Raw genomic sequence first — 22,252 nt, forward strand, 5'->3', positions numbered from 1 at the left:
CGCGCCCGCGCGCGCTTTGGTATATGTACAAAGTACGTTCTCACGACGAGTATTACCTGCTGCGACTAGTGGTGAGTGACTAGAACATATTGCCCAATTATTATTAGAATATTTGCCGCAATACTGTAGGCTTAGCTTCGTAATTTGAGATTTGCGTTTATGTTCGATGATATGTTGTATTGAGTGTAAAAAGAGTGTAATGATAGATAAAGAAAAGTTAGGATTGTGTTTCATTCATTCACACTTCGGCGGTGCGACATGCAGCAAGCAAGTGCACAAGGCGCACTACACTAATATTGTTAAACATGCATGATGCTGCAGGCAGGCGCGCGCGTGTGTAGCTGCAATAAATTAATTTCATGAAATGCATGGCATGCAATCATACATTGTGTATGTGCTGCAAATGAGAGATTATAAAGTAGAAGCCGAAGTGCTTTTTGCTATCAAATACTGCATGGTGAGCACACTGGATAGAGCTAGCTAGGTACAGCTGCACAGGTTCTTAATCTTAGTCTACGAAGAAAATCTACCAGATCAGTTTGGTCGGGGTAGCTCAATCGAATTAAAGAAATGTAGGTGGATGTCCAACAAGGTTTACTGCATGCCGTTATTTGTGACAACAGAGATTTGATCTGCTGAGTGCAAGATTGTACTGTTTTTATTTTTTCCTCCAATACAGGTCAAATACTGTCATCTGTGGTTGCTCTGTTGAATACTACAATCGACATAAGCCAGGCTGGTGACAAACGTCTTGAATCATGGCGTCGCGTTTCTTTGCGGGTGGCTCCTCCACGGAGAGCGACTCGGAATCGAGCGATGATGGGATGCCCGTCCCCCAGTCCAAGCCTGTGCCCATGGCCAGGTTCTTCTTCAGCGATGATGAGGAAGAAACTAAACGTGTTGTGAGGAGCGCAAAGTCAAAGAGGTATGAGACTTCTGCTGTTCTCTCTCCCTCCATTTCTAGCGTATATTTTTGGATTTGGATTTGGATTTATTTATTCAATACCAACCAGGTACTTTATAAAAACCATATAAACAAACAGAAAATTCACAACATATAAGTACAACTATGTTATATTCAGATTCATGTTGTCAAGTGTATATAGAGTTACTGACATGTCTGCAACGGATACAAAAGATAAACATCAGCATCAGAAATTAAGAAGAATAGGAACTTGACATTAAGGCGGAGCCTTATTATATGAAGCCAAGTCCTGTAACATGTACCAATATGGATGACATATTAATTACAAAATTACAAACAGCAGCACAAAAAAAAAAAAAATAGACATGTATGCATACTAATGGCAAATGCACACTTAGTTATACACACAATGAACAATACACATTAAACCAAAAAAAATCTTATAATAACATTTTCTACATTATATATTCTAAAGATTGTCCGTCACTTAAATACTGCTTATGATGGATTTTAAAAATTGTAAAAACCTGACTTGATTTTATTCTATCTAACAACTCTTTCCATATTTTTGGTCCATTCTAAAATATTGACTTTTGATAAGAGCTTGATCTTACAAATGGCAAATGATAATTAAAAAGGTTTCTTGTTACACATGTACTATCGTGTTGATGACTCCGTGACATTTGCCTCTGTGACAATTGCTTCCATGAAATATCTGCATGCTAAGCGAAACATAAAACCTACCCACAAACAAACAATCCTAAACCTAATCCTAATACACACATCAATCTCAACCGAAAACCCAATCACAACCCTAACTCTAACCCTAAGTCCTTGGAGTAAATAAGACCGGAGCAATTGTCACAGGAGCAGATGTTATGCCACCCTTGTTGGTGGGGCCATTCAGGTGCGTGTTTAGCAATTACCCAAGTGTTGTCAATATATGGGGATTTCATATGATTTCTTCTAGATTGCATCATCTTTGTTTTTTGTTTTTTTGGTAAGTACTGATGGAGAGAAAAAAAAAAAGTCAAGACAGAAATGGCATAATGTACAATTGTACTTGGTTGGTAGGGTCATTCAGGTGTGAATGTATAGCAAATACCAGAGTGTTGTCAAAATATCGGGATTCCATATGTGTTCTTGATTGCATCGTCTTTTCTTTTTGGTCCTGATGGAGAGAAGAAAAAAGTGTCATGACAGAAATGGCATGTACTTGGTTGGTAGGGCCATTCAAGCGTGAATGTATAGCAAATACCAGAGTGTTGTCGAAATATCAGGATTTCACATGTTTTCCTCAAAATTGCATCATTTTTTAAAATACTGATGAAGAAAAAAAAGTGTCATGATAGAAATGGCATATACTCTGTGTCCGCTTTGAAAATTATTTCAAATTCAATCACTGCCAAAGTAGAACAAATAAAATTGAGTATATGATGAGAGGGTTGCAACAGATTATCTATGCCTTCTTTAATTTGATGTTTATATCAGCTGGGGGGGGGGGGGGGGGGCAACCATTAAGATGAATTTGTACCAGGAAGAAGTATTGAATATTCAGTAGTATGAGATATTTTGCTTCTAGTATATATGAGGTTTTAACAGTAGTGGTTTCAAATTTTGCAAGATTTCAAGGCACATGTAAAAAGGGGCTTTAATTGAATTGTAAGCTAGATGCTGAAGTGAAATCTCCAGATAAATTTCAATTTCTACTTCAGCAATTGTGACCCCCCCAAAAAAAGAGATAAATAAATAAGAGAGAAAATGATGATGCCCTTGTTTCCCACAAACTTCATAAACAAGTTTTCTCATCCCTTTTTGGATGATATTTCTCTTCGTTTCTACAGGCATGATGAAATCATGGATGTGATCAAGCAGATGAAAAATCAGAAGAAGATTCGCGACGTGTCTCGGGTGCTGTCAAGCTTTGAGGAGCTGACCCGAGTGTATGCCAAGGCCCAGAATGTGCTGAGCAGCGAAGGGCAGTACCCTCGCTACTACGTCCGCTGCCTTGTGGAGCTGGAATCCTTCGTCAATGAGGTACTGATATTGGGGATCAAATGTTGGGGATCGTACTGGTTATTTCTTTTGACATAGTGTTGATTTAGACTTGTAATGCATTGAACTTCCTTCTGTATGCTACGTGTAGTCATGAATCTAATTCATTGTTTAAAGTAATTCTTCGATGAAATACAGAATTGGGGGGTTAAATGTCAGTCAGCTTTCTGTTATACTCTCAATGTTCAGTCATCACCCACAAAAATCTGTTTTCATATCTCTATAAAATGAATTTTGTCTTCTGTTTAAAACGAAACTTACTGAAACCTATTTAAACTCGTTTTATTCGTTTGAAACACACTTTTTTGTGATTATAGTATTGCAGAGTGATTAGTTATTGTATCAGTTCTGTATTTAATTGATGTGTTCTTGCTTGTAGTTGTGGGAGGAGAAAAAGAAGCTGAACAAGGCAAATGCTAAAGCGTTGGCCACCTTGAGGCAGAAGTCCAGGAAGTATGTCCGAGAGAGCCAACTGGAGGAACAGTTTGAGAAGTACAAGGAGGTGAGTGTGTGGAATTTTTCCCAGTTTTCACAATTATGCATGTTGCAGTTCCATTTGTCACAAACGTTCATAATTTTCTGATGATAGATTGAACGAGTTGTTGGGGAATCTGTTTTCTGATGATCATCTTGATAACAATGTCAGAAAAATTAATTTTTGTGTTAGGGTTGAATTTTAAGAACTTGTTTTTTTTTTTTCTACCAGCAATTGATGACCCCAAACAAGCAGCTGGCATCATTTTTTTCTGTGGAATATGATGTGTGATTTCTGGTCTTTAGCTTCAGATGAGATTTATGAGTAATCTCTCATTGATTTAAATGTTTTTGATGATCAAACTGCATGCTTATGCATGTGTACTTTTTGATACTGAGCAAACGCAAAATGGAGCATGCTGGACTTACGTCTGTGTTTTGCTTCTAATTGGTGAAAAAACAATGTATGTGCTGTTTTGATGTCAATGATAAGAACAAAGATGCATTCAATCAGTAGGCCACATTGTATTCTTTGCTTTTACATTTGACATATGTTTAAATCATGAAGCAGAATTCTATCAATGTAATCGTAAGTTTCACATTGCTATCTTCACATGTCTAGTTTGTTTACGTTCAAAAGAGCAGATTTTTGTAATCATCGATAACATGATGTTGTTCTGATGCAGAATCCCGATGCTGAGAAAGATGATGATGAGGATGAGGATGAGGAGGAGGAGAGCGGTGAGCCGGAGGAGGAGGAAGAGAAGGCCCCGGTGCAGAGCTTCAAGAAGACTGTCCCCAAGGCAAAGGAGGAGAGAGACTCAGTAAGAAGTCATCTTTACTTTGTCTGGAAGGAGCTGTTTGGAGTCATCACTTTCAGATGTGATTGAAGGGGCATTCCAGACGACTTTCATAATTTCACATCATGTAGTACATAAATCGACAGCTCCATGTATGGATTTTTAGAATTTATTGTGGTCTTTGAGCAGAGAAACAATACTCTGAAAAATCTTAAACAAATTACACTGAACAGTGTTGATGACATAGGAGACTCACATATTTCAGAAATGCAGCAGTGTAATTCCATTACGATACCACTTGCTTAAAACAAGTTCACCTCTGTATAATCTATGCATGCCTTCTTCTCTTGTTCTGCTTCCTTGACCCCAACTCATGCATTCATATGGTGAGGCTGCCATGTCATCATCCTTGTTCATTGCAATTTGTTGTAAATTTTGAAAACATGCTTATTCCTCAACCCAATTACTATAAATTTTGAAATTCTGTACTCAGTATAACTAATTCATATTTGTTCAAATGTAAAAGTCTGAAAATCATCCGGAGGTCTCCTTTAAATTCAAAATATAGTCTATCATCCAAAATCCTGTTTTTTTTTTCCTCCCATAAGCATCATTATCAAAATGTCCCAGCAACCAACAAGAAAATATTGACATTTTCTGGAAGAAACTCACTTTCATTTGAAGAACAATATACAGTAGATGATTGTGTCATTTATGGATCATTTTTACTCAAAGTTGACTTTTATGGGTTTTTTTCTTAATTGTAAAGTGCTTAGAAAACTTAAGGTCTTAAGCACTATGTAAATTTTTCATATTATTATATCATTACTATTTATATAGGTATATTATTATAGAATGTGAATGTACACAGTTTATATACAAATGTATTTGAAAGAGATGATATACTATGTTTTCAGTCAGTTTGAGTAAAAGAAATCAAATATAAACAATTCCTGTCTTATAAAGTTAAATGTTCATATAAAAAAAGAAAAGAGGAAGGTGTCAAAGAATGAAAAAGTTTTCCAATATCAAATTTAGTTGTCTACTTGAGGTGTTGCTAAGTATAACAATGTTGCATACCTAAAAACTGTCAAAGAATAGTTGCATATTGGAAATGCAGGTAAATTGAGTATCCTACATAGATTGACAAGGCCATCTTTGCAGTCATAAAACAGTGATCCAGCTTCCTGTCTCTATATATCATTCACCAGGATGACGAATCAGACGACTCTTGGGACGAATCCATGTCATCCGACTCCAGCTCGGACGACGAAGTCCCGGCCATCGCTCATCTAACGGCCGAGTACTTCTTGAAGAAGTGAGTAGCATTTCTCCCTTGACCTCACCATGTAGGGATGATCAAAGTGATATGTGAAACTTGCCCGTATTTGAGCAATATCTCCTTGTCCAACCATGTCCCTGTGGAAAAAGTACCTAATGTTTAACATTGGTTTATCTTGGTTGTCCAAATCCCTGCGAAAGAGTGAATATGCACCTAGAATCACCACAATATTTATATCATGTAATATTATTTTTTGTTTGTATTTTATGTTGAAATGTGAACTAAATAAATGAATGAATGAATGAATGAATGAATGAATGAATGAATGAATAAGTAGATAGATAGATAGATAAATAAATGAATGAATAAATAAATAAGTAAATAAAATGATAATGATAATAGTAGTAAAATTCTTGATTCGTGAAGTCATTTCTCAAGTTCTCCCCACAGTCGCTTGTTTCTTGGAAACAAGCACACAAACAAAGAAATGTGGGATCAAATATGGTCTTGACCTGCAGTAATTATGCTCACTGTCTTTCTGTGGTGGTGTTGAAGATGCTGTCAAAGCTATGTCTCACAGCCATAAACTCAGAATAAGGGATAAGATGGACTCTATTAACCTGCCAGTTACAATCTGCAAGTGCAATGACACCAAAATGAGTCCACAAGAATAGTAACAGATGGTCCTTGTGGGTCCGTGACATTTATTTCCATGACAATTGCTCCCATGAAGTATCTGCACGCTAATCCAAGCATAAAACCTACCCACAAACATAACCCTAATCTTATTCCTCACGTCAAACTAAACCTAAGACCCCATCACAACCCTAACCCTAACCCCAAGTCCTTGGAGAAAATGCGACCAGAGCAATTGTCGAAGGAGCAAATGTCGTGTCACTGGTCCTGGCTGATGAGTGCATACCTACATTGTACGCTGGTGTGACTGTTAAAGGGATTGTACAGTTTTGGTTGAGACCTAATTTCGGGTTTCTAACATTTTTTGGTGAAATAAAGAGAAACCTCTTATGAAATATGAAAGAGCATGTAATTCTATGAGGAATTCAACGTTTATTTGATGAAAATTGGTTTTGAAATGGTCAAGATATCCAAAAAAGAGCGATTCTAATAAAGTGTGAGACCCACACTTTATTATGATGGCTTTGCTTTACTTTGTTTTTAGATGTTTCAGTCATTCCAAACCCGATTTTCATCAAACAAACTTTGAATTCCTCTTAAAATGGTATGCTCTGTACTATATCATAAGTGTTTTCATGGTATCTCGCAAAAAGTTAAAAGCCCAATTCTCATCTCCACCAATACTGTACCATCCCTTTAATACTGGTTCCTTTCCATTCTACCAGAACCCCAGCAACAACCGACAAGACTTCGAGGAAAGACAGGAGTAGGAAGAAGGCTAAGGTCAGAGAAGAGGAGCTAGCAGAGGACGGCGAGGCAGGAGATGGAGAATGGGAAGAGGTCAAAGGTGGCATCAAGGTCGAGAAGGTCAGAGGTCGTTTCAACCTCTTGTCGTTCAGTAAACCCACAGGCTCTGTGGGCTCATTCTTCTTTCTTTTGCCTGATCTGTGTTTTCACTCTTGTGTTTTTATTGTCCGCTTTTTTCAAAGTATTTATTTGTCATTCTGCAAGTCATTTTTTGTTGTTAGGCTTCATTGTGGAGAGGGTAAACCCAGAACATGCATGCCCAGCTGTCATGATACTGTGTGGCAATGTGCTACGATCAAGAAAATGGCATTCCTTACCTATGCATTACAGTGCAAAATAGATCACTGTGGTGCGATGGTGTAGATGTAGGTTTCACCAGATCCTTGAAGAATAATGTATGTTGGTCTCAATTCATGTTGGTACTTTGTACACAATTTTTGCAGGAAAAACCGAAGATGTTTGCCAAGGACGTTGAAATCACGCACTCTGTGGTCGTCAAGAAGCTGGGCGAGATCGTCTCCGCCCGCGGCAAGCGCGGCACCAACCGGGCCGACCAGATCGAGCTGCTGAAGGAGCTTCGGAGCATCGCCCGACAGAACAACCTTGGGCTGGGCATCGACCTCAAGATCGACTTCCACATCATGTCGGCCATCTTTGATTACAACCCCAACGTGGCGGCGTGCATGAAAACTACCATGTGGGAAATGTAAGGAAGCCCACTATGAAATGTTTTTGTTACAGGAGCACATTTAAATTTGCTTGAGTTTATGTGCCTATAGTGCTGTTAGTGTGAGTGTGTGTATATCCGTATACGCGTGTTAGGCATTCATTCACATGATTTTAAAAAATCTACCTTTTGTGAGAGGCAAATCTGAGGTAATTTCCTCATGAAACTGTCAGCCCGGTTTCAGCCATGCTTATGCTTCCATGATGAATCGAATGTCCTCTCTTATATGATTTATTCAGCCATAAAGGTGGCTGATAATTACATTTTTCGCTCAAAATTTTCCCTTCACATATGGGTGAATTCCTCAAAGTTGTGGCTGGAATAGAAGAGGAAGATAGGTGGGACTTCAATCATAGAACTGGTGATTTTGTTTTGTACAGGTGCCTGGAGCTAATGAAAGAAATGCTGGATATCTTGGTGGCCAATCAAGACATAGTGGTGACCGAAAATATGTCGGAGGATGCCGAGCAGCTTACGGTGAGTTGTCTGTTTCTCATAAAGGGGAATGAAACAAAACATATATGTGGATTGAGGGAATGCAGCAATATTTGTTGAACACATCAAGGAGAGTTTGAGGAAAATCGGACATTCTATTCAGAAGCTATGAGTTTTGAAGTTTTCATGCAGCCATCACTGGATCAGAAGACTACTGCATTTGGTGATGTCATGTATGGAAAGCGATGCAAAGAAAATATAAAGACATTTCCACAAAATTTCATTTTATAATGAAATGTATTTATTCCCTGGACTTGTTACTGCCATATGTTTAGGGTAATATTTATCCGTGTACTTTCTGAAAGAGGTAAGTCAAGTGTTCTTTCATTATGCTAGAAAAGTGAAAATATGTTGAAATTTCTTTATATTTCCTTATATCGTTTTCCATATGTGGCGTCACAAAATGATGTCGTCTTCTCATTCAGCAGTGGCTGCACCTTAACTTAAAAAGACAATTCATAAGTTTTCAATGGATTACCCGATAGTTCCTCAAACTTCGCTAATGTGTTCTACTACTATTACTGCATTCACTCAATTCACATATTTAAATATTTGGGTTTTATTTTCTCTTAACCATCTAGTCCTGCAGAATTCTTCAGCCGTAATCATCATCTTGTCATAAAACTTTGCACCTCCAAGTTCACTGAATGTTTGGCGGTGCTCAATATTTGTTAACCCTAACTAGGCCGGGGGGGGGGGGGGGGGGGGGGGGGGGGGGGGGGGCCTCCGAGGCCCCCCCTCGACGTTTCGCGCGATGTATTGCTAACGCGAAAAGCTAACGCCGCGACGTTTCATGACTTTTTTCTTTCGAGTCTCCCGCATCTTTTGACACCAAATTTGCGATGCCCGGGCGCACGATTCCGAAGTTGCGCATAAATATGTACGTTCATGTCAGACCAAAAATTGCTCAAAAACGTGAATTCGTGTACAATTTCAATGCAAACTGTGCTTACGGGCAAATTTCATAAAAGCATGATTATTTTGGGGTTTTATTGATTAAAATCAATTAATAACATATTTTCTTGTTCGGAACAATGTCGCGGACAAGTTTCATCGAAAAAACATTGAAAAACATAAAGTCGAAAAAACAAAGAAATACATAAGAAATTCAAAAAACAATAAAATACTTAAGAAATTTTTTCAGATAGCACAATTTTTTTCTCTTATATTTGCTCGGGACAATAAAAAGAATATTTACATAAAAAACGTGCCCATTTTTAGCTTTATTTAGTGATTTTTACCAAATTGTCTGATTTCATGCATCATTATGCATAAATTAGCATGATTAAGCATTAATGATAATTTTTAAAAAATTTAACTTCATGGTACTTTACATTACGTCATAGGCAATGTGTGTGCGAATTTTCGTCGCGATCGCGCGGTCGACGGCCGAGATCTGGAGGGGGGGCCTGGGAGGCCCCCCCCGGCTCTATGATCTACCTAAATAGCCCGGCCTAGTTAGGGTTAAATCCCATGGGAAGAAAAAAAAAAGTAGGGAGCGATATGCCAACACAATTTTCTTTTTACTGCTTGTTTCGTCTGCTTCCTGGTAGGAGCCGCCATTCAGGGTCCGGGGATGTATCCTCACAGTGGCAGAGCGGCTTGACGAAGAGTTCACCAAGATCCTTCAAGGCACTGACGCTCACTCCACGGAATACGTGGACAGGTTAGTTGTCACCTCTCAAGCATCAAGAATATTTGCAGAGTTTGAATGCAAAAACAGATGCCATTTTCAAAATTTTACGAAGTAAGGTCATTATCAAATAGAGAAAAATTGGAATCTTTTCAAAGATACTGCACTCATTACATGACAATAAATATTTTTGCAAATATTAAAATTATCTCATGTATTCTGACATAAAACTAGTTGCAGCTTTGCTCCATCATTCAAGCTACTATGAAGCCAGAATTATTTTGCGTTCATTTTAATTTCACAAGAGCCAAGATCCGCAAAATTAAAATGCCTACGAAAGTTCTCTTATAATGCAATGGTTGCCAGTGGCAATTTGCAGAATCATCAAGCCGCAAAAAACGCTGTCTCCAATACGCAAAAATTTCATGCCGCGAATATTTCTTGCTGTACAATATGCAACGTTTGTTTTGGAAAACTTTTTTAAGAGGATTTATTTGAGTATTTTTCTACAGGGAGGATTTGAGGTTGATGTCATTTTTATCTCTCATGTTAGGTTGAAGGATGAGACCACTGTAACAAACATCATCACGCAGCTGCAAGGCTACCTCGAGGCATGCGGGATTTCCTCTGAAATCTGCCGCATTTACCTGCGACACATCCAGCACATCTACTACAAGGTATAGAGCGCCCTCTTTGGCCACAACCCATGTGTAGTGATATTTGAGCCTGGCTCTAACTGTCCAAACCTTCTTCCCCAAAGAGTTTGCTGGATTCAACCTCTATTCACATGGATGGGAGTTTCACTATTTGCACCAGTCGGCTGTGCTTGTCCAATATAATCAAAGTTCTCCTATAGTTTCTTTAAAGTTCTTCCTTGTGCTCTGAGTTTTTACCAAAATACTTCAAATTTGTTTGGAACATTACTCGGCTCCTTTGGTGTAGAGAAAAAAAAAATGATTTGAAAAATATGAACATTTATTCATATTGTGTGTCTGTTAAATGACATAGTAGTCACTTAGGATATTAGATGGGACTATTTACTAGCAATGTTTATTTGTTTCATATACTCTTCTTGAATAAAAATTGATGATAAACCATCAAAAGTCATCCCACTAGTAGCATACATAGGCTTAAAGGTAGGGAATCCCATTTGCATGCCTTAAATGAAGAGTTGTATAAATACAGTGGTATGTTGAAGAGAATATCATTTTAGAAACTCCCATAAAGTATTGAAAGTGGAAGGTAACATTTAGTACATTTTTATTGACCGTTAGATTTTGAATTGAATTTTTTTCGGGACTCACCGTAAATTCCAGTACATTACTATTCTACCTTTGCAGACCTATGCACTGCATGTGTGTCCATCATGTATATTTTGTGAAGAAAGTTCATCAAAACTTACAAACATTTCTATATACATTCTTGCCACACACTCTATATGTTATTACATCAGCTCTTATACTTTTGGATTTGTGTTTATAGATAAAAAATACAGAAGACTGCAACAAAAAGGCTTAAGTGTGGCTGACACACAGAACTACTGAGTAGTTGAGTTTTGTGCATTATTCAAATTGTAGATAACTGTTGACTTCCAGATTTCTCAGCAGTGGCCTAAACAAGTCCCCTGAGGTTCATATTTAATGTTTTGCTGCATTTCGGGAGGTCTGTAAAAGGTATCCCCTACCTTTAAGCCATTTTCTGTTTATTGCTTTCATCTTTTGTATTTTGGGTTACAATTACTGGGCATGTAAAGAGACATGCAAGACATTCTGAAGGGCATTTAGCTTTGCAAATTTGACAACATGCGAAAATATTAACTCTGATCCCGACTTCATTGCGACATGCATACGCACATGTACTGGTACGCAGTGAACAGTACAGTGCACTCCCGTTATAACGAAATGCTCGGGACCGGCAGTTTTCTTTTGTTATAACGAAATTTCGTTATAACTGAACAAATACAATATGTAACGAAAACAAGGAAACCACGTATATAATATATCATATTCTGTTTGCTGAATAGTCATACACTGGAAAGCTATGTGGAATGTGATGGGATAACTGTATTGCAATAATAAACGCAAGTTCCCCTCAGAAACTGTGCGTGACACAAGGAGCGAACACACAGTGGTGTGAAGCGTTCACCCATGCAGAGACGCTATAATATGCTTGTTCTGCTACGTATTTTCGAAAGCAATTCGCATTTCGTTATAACGAAGCACATTTCTTTTGTTTTTCTTTGTCTGTGGCGCTCGGAAAAGACTTCGTTATAACGGAAATTTCGCTATAACCGTGTTCGTTATAAGCAAATTTTGTACCATAGACTTTAAAGGTGATAATTTTGGGACCAGAAGATTTACTTCGTTATAACGAAATTTCGTTATAACCGTGTTCGTTGTAACGGGAGTGCACTGTACATGAACAAATTGTTTGATTATACTGTACTCAACGATTGCGAATGTAACCTCTCATGACTTTGACCGGAAGGCCCGACTTGCAAAAAAAATCAGACTCGCCTGATACATGACGTATACAGTATTTGAAAAGAAATGGGATGCTTTCCTTCATACTGTGAGAAAAAGTATCCATGTGTCTTGTTTAAAAATATGATCACGAAAACAAAAATGTCAACTGCAGAAATGATAAAACTTTAAAGGACAAGTTCACCTTCATATACATGTGGATTGAGTGAATGCAGAAGTATCAGTAGAACACGTCAGTGAAAGTTTGGGGGAAATCGGACAATCCATTCAAAAGTTATGAATTTTTAAAGTATCTGCGTAGTCACTCCTGAATGAGAAGACTTCTACAGTGTATGATGTCACATGCGTACAACAATATAAGGAAAATATAAAGGGAATTTCACAACATTTTACTTTTTGAAAAAAGTGCACATTTCCTCGACTCGTCACTGACGTATGTTAAGGGTAATATCATTCCCCCTTGTCTTCTGAAAGAAGGAAGTCAAGTGTTCTTTTATTATGCAAGAAAAATGAAAATATGTTGAATTTTCTTTATATTTTCTTTATATCGTTGTACGCATGTGACATCACACGCTGTAGTAGTCTTTTCATCTAGCAGTGACTGAGCAGAAACTCTAAAAATTTTAAACAGATTGTCTGATTTTTCTCAAAGTTTTGCTGATGTGTTCTATTAATATTGCTGCATTCATTCAATCGACATGTCTGCGAAGGTGAACTTGTCCTTTAAGAGCAATATCCTGATTTTTTTTTTGGCTTCCTACCCACCCAGTATGACTACGAAAAGCTGCGTGAGCTGGAGAAGAACCGAGCCAAGGCCAAGGCGGAGGAAGAGAAGAAGAACAAGGAGGAGCAGAAAGACGGAGAGACGGATAGCAAGGAGGCGAAGGAAGAAGAGAAGGAGGAGAAGGAAGAAGAGAAGGAGGAGGAGGAAGAAGAGAAGGAGGAGGAGGAGAAGAAGGAGTCCTCTGAGGAGAGCAAGATTGAGGAAGAAGAGAGGGACAAGGAGAAGAAAGGTGGGGATTGAAGTATATGAAAGGGATGGTAGAGTTTTGGTTTCGATGGGGCTCCTGGTTTCCAACTTTTTTTTGTGTGTGTGTGTGTTTGTGAGATAATAGGGAGTTTTCGATTGGGTGAACGAGAGGGTTGTGACGCCAAGCGCAACCGTACATCAAGGCGTCACGTCTGTACGTTGACCCGCTGCTAAAACACATTTCGATTTCGGGCACCGGCGTCACGTCTCGTGGCGTGTGCAGGAGGCAACCTGTGCCTTTCGTGCATATATGCGGAATTTGTGACTTGTTTCTGAACTTGTAATATTTATTTTGTCTTAGACTAGATGCGTATCCTGGGAGGAATTATGTGGATTTTAAAACATGATGCATGGTAAGAATTATACAAGGTAAATGCACTGCTGCACTAGGCCAAAATGTGTAATTATTCTGTTACTTTGTACAGCAGTATCAGGTAATGATATTATATTTGTATTGTTTGAATGGTTATTAATGAAGATTATAGGGAAAAAATGTGTGTAGGGGTTTGGATGTGTTAAAGAGTTTGTGTTTCTGTGTGTAGGTTGTGTCATCTGTGCATCAACCCACTTTGAGAGTAAAAATCTCAGTAAAAAGGTCAAATCTACCACTTCCCATGTTGAGTAGAGGTTTACAGTGCAACAAATGCGTAGGTGGTAAAGTGCTGACCTTTAACTGTGGATGTACATTGTAGCTGTAACATTGGCGTTGTCCACCTTTTTATCATAGCCTTGATGTGTCTGTTTGTTGTGTATCGTTTTTGTCCGTCTCTCTGTCTCTACAGAGGAGTCGTCTCTGGAGCTGATGAGCCGGATGTGTAAGTACATCTACTCCAAGGACACGACGGACCTGATCCGAACTAGGACCATGCTGTGCCACATATATCACTATGCCATCCATGACCGCTGGTACACCGCCCGGGACCTCATGCTCATGTCTCACCTCCAGCAGACCATCCAGTTCTCTGACATACCCACCCAGGTAAGAATGGACTGGGGAGTGGAGAGATGATGGGGATGGGTCTTGGGCAATTACCCCCTGGGCAATTACCGCGGACCCTTCCCCTGACCCTAACCCTAATCCTAATCCTGAACCTAATCCTGAACCTAATCCTAACCCTAACCCTAATCTTTACTCTAACCTTATTACTAACCCATATTTAGCCGGGGGTTAGGGGAGGTGGTAATTGCCCTGATACGGATGGGGGTGTATATGGGGGGGACTTTTCTAACCATCCATCTGTTTGATGGTAATTCGTTTAGTTCATTCCTTGTTTACTTTCATTTCCAAACAATATACACAGATATTACAACTGTTGAAATAATGGTACATTCATTTAACATGTTATCACATAGAAATGCATGTTGTTCCTGGTTTGGGATTATGAGTTCTACATGAAGTTGATGCTTTCATCATGTTTCTTCTCTTTACACTTGTTGGATTGTGGGTTGAATTTTTTCATCCATCCATCCATCCATCCATCCATCCATCCATCATCTTTATCACCTGGATTTAGATGATGTAATATCTAGAAAACATCTGAGTGAATTTACTCCTGCTTATCAGCAATGTGTCATTTATTCCTTTCACACCGGCAGATCTTGTACAACCGTACCATGGTGCAGCTTGGTCTGTGTGCGTTTCGCCATGGCAACATCAAGGATGCCCACAATGCACTTCTGGACATCCAGAGTGGAGGAAGAGCCAAGGAGCTGTTGGCACAGGTGAGTGTCTCTGCCTTCGGATGTTGCCCATGGGGAAACCAGATTATTGGCTTTTGGGGGGAGATTTTGTGATGTTTCTACTTTTAATTAATCTCTGGATGTATGTTACAGATACAACACTGTATAATTTTTGTGGAAACTTAAAGGCCCATAGTCCCGGTGGATGAGGGGGCGCTGTTGGATGATACTGTCTGTAGTGATACAGTCTGTAATGATGCCAGGAAGCGTGCCTATGTGCTTAGTGTGACATCACAAAAGAAGTTTGCTAAAGCTGCCGTCCCCCTCATCCGAATCATGAACCGAACTGTGATCGGACCACTGACTACAGTGGATCAGACTTTTTCGGACTCGGGGGGAAATGGGCCAAAGCATAAGCGCTGAAGAGGAGTTGATAGCGTGGGTCTCTGTAGGAAACTTGCGCCCGCGTACGTATTTGACTAAAGCACCGGGACTATGTGCCTTTAAATTAAATGAAATGAAGTAAACTTTTTTTTTTTTGCATTATTGCTGTTGTTTTTTATGTTATTATTATTACCATCAATAATTATTGATTGACAGATAGATAGATAGATAGATTAAATGATTGATTGATAGAGTGAGTGATTAATTAATCAATTGATTGATTATTGATTTGTGCAATGTGCAGGGTCTCCTAATGAGGCAGCAGGAACGAGATGCTCAGCAGGAGAAGATTGAGAAGAGCCGCCAGCTCCCGTTCCACATGCACATCAACCTGGAGCTGCTGGAGTGTGTCTACCTCGTCTCCGCCATGCTCCTAGAGATCCCCTACATGGCCTGTGAGTTGCTGTGACCTTTGACCCCTCACTCCAAGCTTGACCTATTGCACTTGACATTCTGTCATTTGCTACTACAGGGATATGAGAGTTTAGGGTTTAATCTGATATCAGATATTTCTCCTCTGCCCCCAAAACCCACTTTTCAGACTTTTGGGCACTTTAAATGCATTGAAATAATTACAGTTTAATGCTCTTTAGACTTTATTTTTTCATAAGTGTAAGATTTTTTTTTTTCACACTTTTTTTTTCTGCAAGTACTCTCACACCGCACCGTGTGATTAGTATTGGAATATATTTTTTTCTTCCCTCTAAAGAATTCTCAGAGTACTAAATTTTGTATGAATTGACTATTTAGTAAAATTTACTTTTCCCCATACATGTGTGTATGAATTGACTATTTGATAAAATTTACTTTTCCTCATACATGTGTAGATTCCATTAGTCACAGAACAAACATTCAAGACAACTCTATCGTCATGTTTGTGCATTGCATGTAATTAGGCAATGTATGATATTCAGAATGATATTCCAACATTGAGATGTGGAGCTTAAGAAGGATTTTGACATCTTAATGAAGAAAATGTCAGTCGGTTCCAGCTTTGTTCTTATGAGCCTGTTCCTGTTCAGTGGATGGTGGAGGAAGTCCATTTGGGCGTATCATTTTGCAAAATTTCTTCAAGTGAAAGTTATTGATGGAAAGTAATGATCAAAATGCATCACGCTGACATGTTTCCCCCCCCCCCCCCCCCCACCCAGCCCACCATTTTGACATCCGGCGTCGCATGATCAGCAAGAGCTTTCACCACCAGCTGCGCCTGAGCGAGCGCCAGACGCTGATCGGCCCGCCGGAGAGCATGCGGGAGCACGTGGTGGCCGCCTCGCGGGCAATGCGCTACGGCGACTGGCGCGGCTGCAAGCAGTACCTGATCAACGAGAAGATGAACATGAAGGTGTGGAACCTGTTCCAGGACCCCAACCATGTCAGGGATCTCATCACCAGGTGAGTGCGGAGATAAGGACCAGACAGCAGCTAGGCCTGAGATTTTTAAGGCCGAGAAGGGATTGAGTAAGACAATTACCCCCCCGGACAATTACCCCGGACCCTTCCCCTGATCCTAATCCTAACCCTCATTCTGACCTAATCCTAACCCCGACTTAAATTCTAACCCTTAACCTAACCCTAATTCTAATCTTTACTCTAACCTTATCACTAACCAGTATTTAGCAGGGGGTAATTGTCCTGGGGTGGGGGGGGGGGGGATTATTGTCCTGATACGAAGTGAGTTGTGTGAAGCATGTTGGAAGGGGTGTCCCTCCTCCCACAGTAAGGGTCTTGTCCATTTTTAAGCTGTAGATCATGCAATCTTGTGCATACCGAATGTAATATTTGTAATTATTCTGATGTTCCAAAGTGTGTCTTTTTCGGTGGTTGAAAATCCATGTTTTTAGGTTTAGTTTGTGTGTTTGTTTGTTTGTTTCGTTTTGGTGAAGTGTGAGAAAAGGCTTGTCAAGTATGTGAGTGTGTGAAAGATCCCTGAGGCCTGAGTCTCCCGCCTAACATGCGAGACTTGGTCGGTCTTTAAGAGGGTCTAGGTCCAGATGTCGTACTTGGGTGTGCTGTCTTTCTTGAAAATATTGTGCATCTTTATGGGACTCATAAAATACCAAACAAACTGTGGTTTTTATCAGGGTATTCTCTGTCTTCTTTAGCCACAAACAGATGATTGCATTGGTAACAGTCTGCTTGCTCTTCTTTACTGTCTCTACTCATTTTCACAAGGGGAATACATGTACTTCAGTCAGCCGTATGTGGCGTGCATATATGTATACTTATGTCAGATATTTCATTACCCAGAGTAATGTGGTAAATCAAAGATTGCAGACACGACAAATTTTCAAAACACTCTGCTACATGCGTTTGAACTTCACTTCTCAGTGACAACATAAATTCCAGCTTAAAATGACACTCGTGAGACTTGCTGTCTGAGCAGGTGAAATATTCCAAGCTGTGAATGTATTAATTTGGATAGAAAATGTGTAATCTATATAGTAAAACATGGTTTGGTCTTATTCAAACAAGTTCACTGAAAGGTTCCTTTTTACCTCATTTTTTTTCAACTGTAAATGCGCTATTTTGTGAATTGGGTGAAGTGTTAACGTGCAACTTACACCATCTGTAAAACTATTCCATCACATTTGTTCATTTCCCCCAGGAAAATCCAAGAAGAAAGTCTGAGGACCTACCTGTTCACCTACGGTAGTGTGTATGACTCCCTCAGGTGAGTGTTGACCTACTTCATTGTTCATGATAATATGTGTGACCTCCCAGCACATGATTTCAATCAAGCACCACATACAGTCATTAATTGCAGTTTTTCTCTGATGTAATTTTACTGAAGAATATACTTTGTGATGTTAGCGCTGAATACATTTGAACAATATTTTCGAATGCAAAGTGCTCTCTTTTCTTTTCACGTCATGCACCTTTGACAGGAAAGGCAAATATCAGCTGTGTGTTGGTTGTTGCATGCAAGCAGTGCATTTATTTAATGTAAAGGAGTGAAGGTCTCAGATATTGGTCCAGTGCAAAAAAGAAACAAAGAAATAATACAGAAAGTAACCATATGATAGTTTCCACCTTAGTGATAACATAATGTGATGTAGAGCTGATATACTTCACGCACATGATTGTATATCGTCGCTGGGGTGACAAGACCTTGTATCTGAAATTATGGTGAAATGACTTTTTTGAATTAATGGTCAGATAGTGATGTCCTGGCCAAATCCCAACTGTCTTACTCCAAAAATGAAGCCATCACGGCATGTCAAAGGAAAGGCTTTCCCATTCGCTCTAGTGCTTTGGCCGCCATGTTTTTTGGCTCTCCTGAACATTTGACATTTTGTAGATACGAGGTCTTGTCGCCCCAGCGACAATATATATTTAACATGGGCTCATTTGAATGAATTATATTGTTTGGTTTCAGTCTCATTACCCTCTCGGAGATGTTTGAGTTGGAGAAGACGGCTGTCCATAGCATCGTCAGTAAGATGATTATCAACGAAGAACTCATGGTAAGTGATGATAAGGAATCTTGTCATAGTGTTTTAGCTTGTATTGGAATTTACGTGCCCTCATCCAGCTGTCACAGCACTTGGGTAATTTTGTGTTTGCTTCTATTATTGTATTTGCTTCATATTAGATGATCACATTCTAGAAAATGTGTAGAGTATTCCATATCGTCCACATTTCTGGACAGTCATCGGATATCAAATGGGTAAAAGGTTGGTCGTTTTTAATTATCTGCCTCATGTGATTTTGACACTATAAATGCTTGTGTGTATGTACATGTGATATTTTTGTGATACGTTTGACTTGGTTAAGACAAGTTGATGAAATTGAAAAAAAAAACAACACCCAAAACAAAACGAAACCCACACAAATATTTGGGTAGTTGTTAAACACAGAGGAGTGAAAATAAAGCACATCAGACATTGTTTCTCTCCATGATATTTTCAAAACTAAAAGTTAGAACTGTCTTATTGAAAATATGTGATACTTCATCAAACCACATTAATAAAAGTTTCATTATGACATCAAAATTTCTGGGGGGTCAAAGTTGAATCTGCTGTATTGATGATTGACAGGCATCGTGGGATGAACCGGCAGCGACGATTGTCATGCACCGCTGCGAGCCAACTCGGCTGCAGCACCTCTCCCTGCGACTTGCGGACAAGGTGGTCAACCTAGTGGAGAACAACGAACGCCTCATCGACCGAGGCACGGACGGCCGCTTCAAGCCCCGCGACCAGCAGGGCTTCAAGGACCGTGGCTACAACAAGGACGGGCGGGGCCGTGACGGGTACAAGGACAGGGGTGGCCGGGACCGATACAACAAAGACGGCCGCGACAGGTACAACAAGGATGGCCGCGACCGTTATAACAAGGATGGGCGTGACCGCTACAACAAAGATGGGCGTGATCGCTACAACAAGGATGGACGAACAGGTGGAAGAGGTAGGAGCAAGCAGTGAAAAGAGAATAATCAGTGGTGATGTTTCAGATGAAAACATATGAGTGCTCTATTCATGAATTCCTCTTCATGACTTTGAGCTTTTTAATTGTTTGGTTGACAAAACGGCTGTTTCCGTACAAAGAAAGGATGATGAAGAGTTGTTTATCCATCTAAATTTGATGTCTTTGTGCAAACTATTTCATGTAATTTGCTCTGAAAAGATTTGACCAGTAAAGTTGAAAATTTCACTTCATTCCCTTCCATATTCCACATTATTTTAGTGTAATTTGTCAATATGTTTTTCAAGCTGGAAATAGCAATTTTTTTAATTCTATGCAGCAAGCATACATTGTTTATGAAATACCCAAGTTAAACCCCACGTTTGAAACCATCTCCTTGTGGCAATACAAATTGCATGAGCACATTAGCAACCATGTATCATTACATCGCGTGTGCTGGCCATCAACTCATGAGTAATGTCTCACTTTATCTTAAAGGACAAGTTCACCTTCATAAACATAAGGATTGAGAGAATGTAGCAATATTAGTAGAACACATCATTGAAAGTTTGAGGAAAATCAGACAATCCGTTCAAAAGTTATGAATTTTTGAAGTTTTTTTGCAGTACCCGCTGGATGAGAAGACTACTGCAGTGTATGAATAACTTAGATGTCACATGCGTACAACAATATAAGGAAAATATAAAGAGAATTTCACAAAATTCCATCTTTTGAAAAAAGTACACATTCCCCTGACTCGTTACCGATAAATGTTATGGGTAATATTATTCCCCCTGCCTTTAGAAAGAGGCAAGTCAATTGCTCTTTTATTATGCGAAAAAAGTGAAAATATGTTGAATTTTCTTTTATATTTTCTTTATACTGTTGTACGCATATGACTCACAAGCTGTAGTAGTCTCCTCATCCAGCAGTTCCAACACAAAAATTAAAAAAAATCATAACTTTTGCATCGATTGTCCAATTTTCCTCAAACTTTCACTGATGTGTTCTACTAATATTGTTGCATTTTCTCAATCCTTATGTTTATGAAGGTGAACTTGTCCTTTAAGTATGCTAACCAACCGGGGATGACCCATGGAAAGCAATACCTGTGGCGGACGATATTAATTGTTTCATTTACCATTCCCTTCTCTGCTCTCTTCTCGTCTAATTTTGTGCAGGTCGGAGAAGAAACCCTCAGCAGCAGAATCGCATGTACTAGACAGAGCTTAGCCGAAAACAGTCTATCTACTGACCTGCCTAGTGTCCAGTGCTTCTGGTTGTGGTTTCCACGAAGCCTGTCAAGTACCATCACAGTCACAGACCACCATTCCTTGTAAATTTCTAAATAGTAGTTGCACTTCTGTGCAAGGGTTGGTGGGGGGGGGGGGGGGGGGGGGGGGGGGTATATTATAATGAGAAATTTAATCATTTCTGCTTGGAGGGATGCGTCTTACTTCATGAATTAAGAAAGAAGCCTCAAGTACTCTGTAATATAATAGGAAATCTACTCAACTTTCTGAGTTTTCGTAGCCAAATCACAAGATGGCGTGTTTGAAAGTTTTGCGTGTGTTGTAATATCGTGCAACATCTTGAGGTAAAATGCAGTAAACTTTGGCCTTGGAAAAGGGAGTACAATTGTACTGCTACCTTTTGTTTACAAGATAATAGTAGAGGAAGATTTGTTATTAGTAGATACTGCATTGTGCTCAGTCTTGGAATTTGGAGTCAGCATTTGCATGCAAAGTAGAAAATTGCTCCTCCAGTCTCAACATTTACTTGGCTTCTTATATTTATTACATGCTCTAACAATACATTTGAATATAACTGTATAATATTAGTTATCCATTTTTGCCACTATTATTCTGCAGAATGTCTCACGAACTTGTTGGTTCGCCGAGGCTGCGGATAGTTCAATATTCTTAGTCTTACTTTGTAAGGGTTGTGGGAACATGAAGATGCCATGTGTCCGATGTTTAAGACAGCTACTTCTTCCGACTGCTTAAACACATGCAGATGTGGAGTTTCACTAGCTGTAAACAGCCTTGTCGGAGTGAAATCAGTACCATACCATAACAAATGATGAAATTCATGCCATAATAGATTACTATACAAACACAGTCTTGTCTACACACACCATTGCTGAATTAGGCTGCAAACAAATTGTACAGTGCGATTCTACTGTTATGTTCAGATTGACTTTCAAACGCAAATTCAAGCAAACAAAATAATTCAGGTTTTTATCACCGTTTGACATACGATGAGGCTATGGAATATTTAAGGTGTACATGTTTCCATTAAATAGTGATATTGGCCACACCCAAATATGCAAATTAGATGAAGAGATGATGTCATCACCTGACAATTTCCTCAT

General features: G+C 39.2%; 1 protein-coding gene across 2 annotated transcripts; it reads left to right on the forward strand.

Moving 5' to 3' along the window:
• Positions 1-46: 46 nt before the first annotated feature.
• On the forward strand, positions 47-21,226 carry LOC139735519 (eukaryotic translation initiation factor 3 subunit C-like). Of its 2 annotated transcripts, XM_071646276.1 has the most exons (20): positions 47-71; positions 680-925; positions 2,770-2,962; positions 3,360-3,482; positions 4,141-4,278; positions 5,466-5,572; positions 6,898-7,039; positions 7,423-7,685; positions 8,087-8,183; positions 9,755-9,867; positions 10,388-10,511; positions 13,087-13,330; positions 14,130-14,326; positions 14,944-15,069; positions 15,716-15,866; positions 16,623-16,866; positions 18,080-18,145; positions 18,851-18,938; positions 19,512-19,881; positions 21,060-21,226. In XM_071646276.1, the coding sequence occupies exons 2-20, from the start codon at positions 759-761 to the stop codon at positions 21,098-21,100; spliced, it is 2,994 nt and encodes a 997-aa protein (XP_071502377.1). In that variant the 5' UTR covers positions 47-71; positions 680-758; the 3' UTR covers positions 21,101-21,226. The 2 variants fall into 2 exon arrangements, with proteins under 2 accessions (XP_071502377.1, XP_071502378.1); XM_071646277.1 differs by lacking the exon at positions 47-71 and having other exon boundaries at positions 412-925.
• The last annotated feature ends 1,026 nt before the right edge of the window (positions 21,227-22,252 follow it).

Source organism: Diadema antillarum, unplaced genomic scaffold, assembly GCF_040938485.1.
Source record: "Diadema antillarum isolate AM-2024a unplaced genomic scaffold, OU_Dant_1.0 seq00000583_RagTag, whole genome shotgun sequence".
NCBI lineage: Eukaryota > Metazoa > Echinodermata > Echinoidea > Diadematoida > Diadematidae > Diadema > Diadema antillarum.

Coding starts and splice junctions, on each gene's coding strand:
- LOC139735519 (XM_071646276.1), top strand. CDS start 759: ATGGCGTCGCGTTTCTTTGCGGGTGGCTCCTCCACGGAGAGCGACTCG. Junction 3,483..4,140: donor AGTTTGAGAAGTACAAGGAG/GTGAGTGTGTGG, acceptor GTTCTGATGCAG/AATCCCGATGCTGAGAAAGA. Junction 13,331..14,129: donor GAGGGACAAGGAGAAGAAAG/GTGGGGATTGAA, acceptor CTGTCTCTACAG/AGGAGTCGTCTCTGGAGCTG.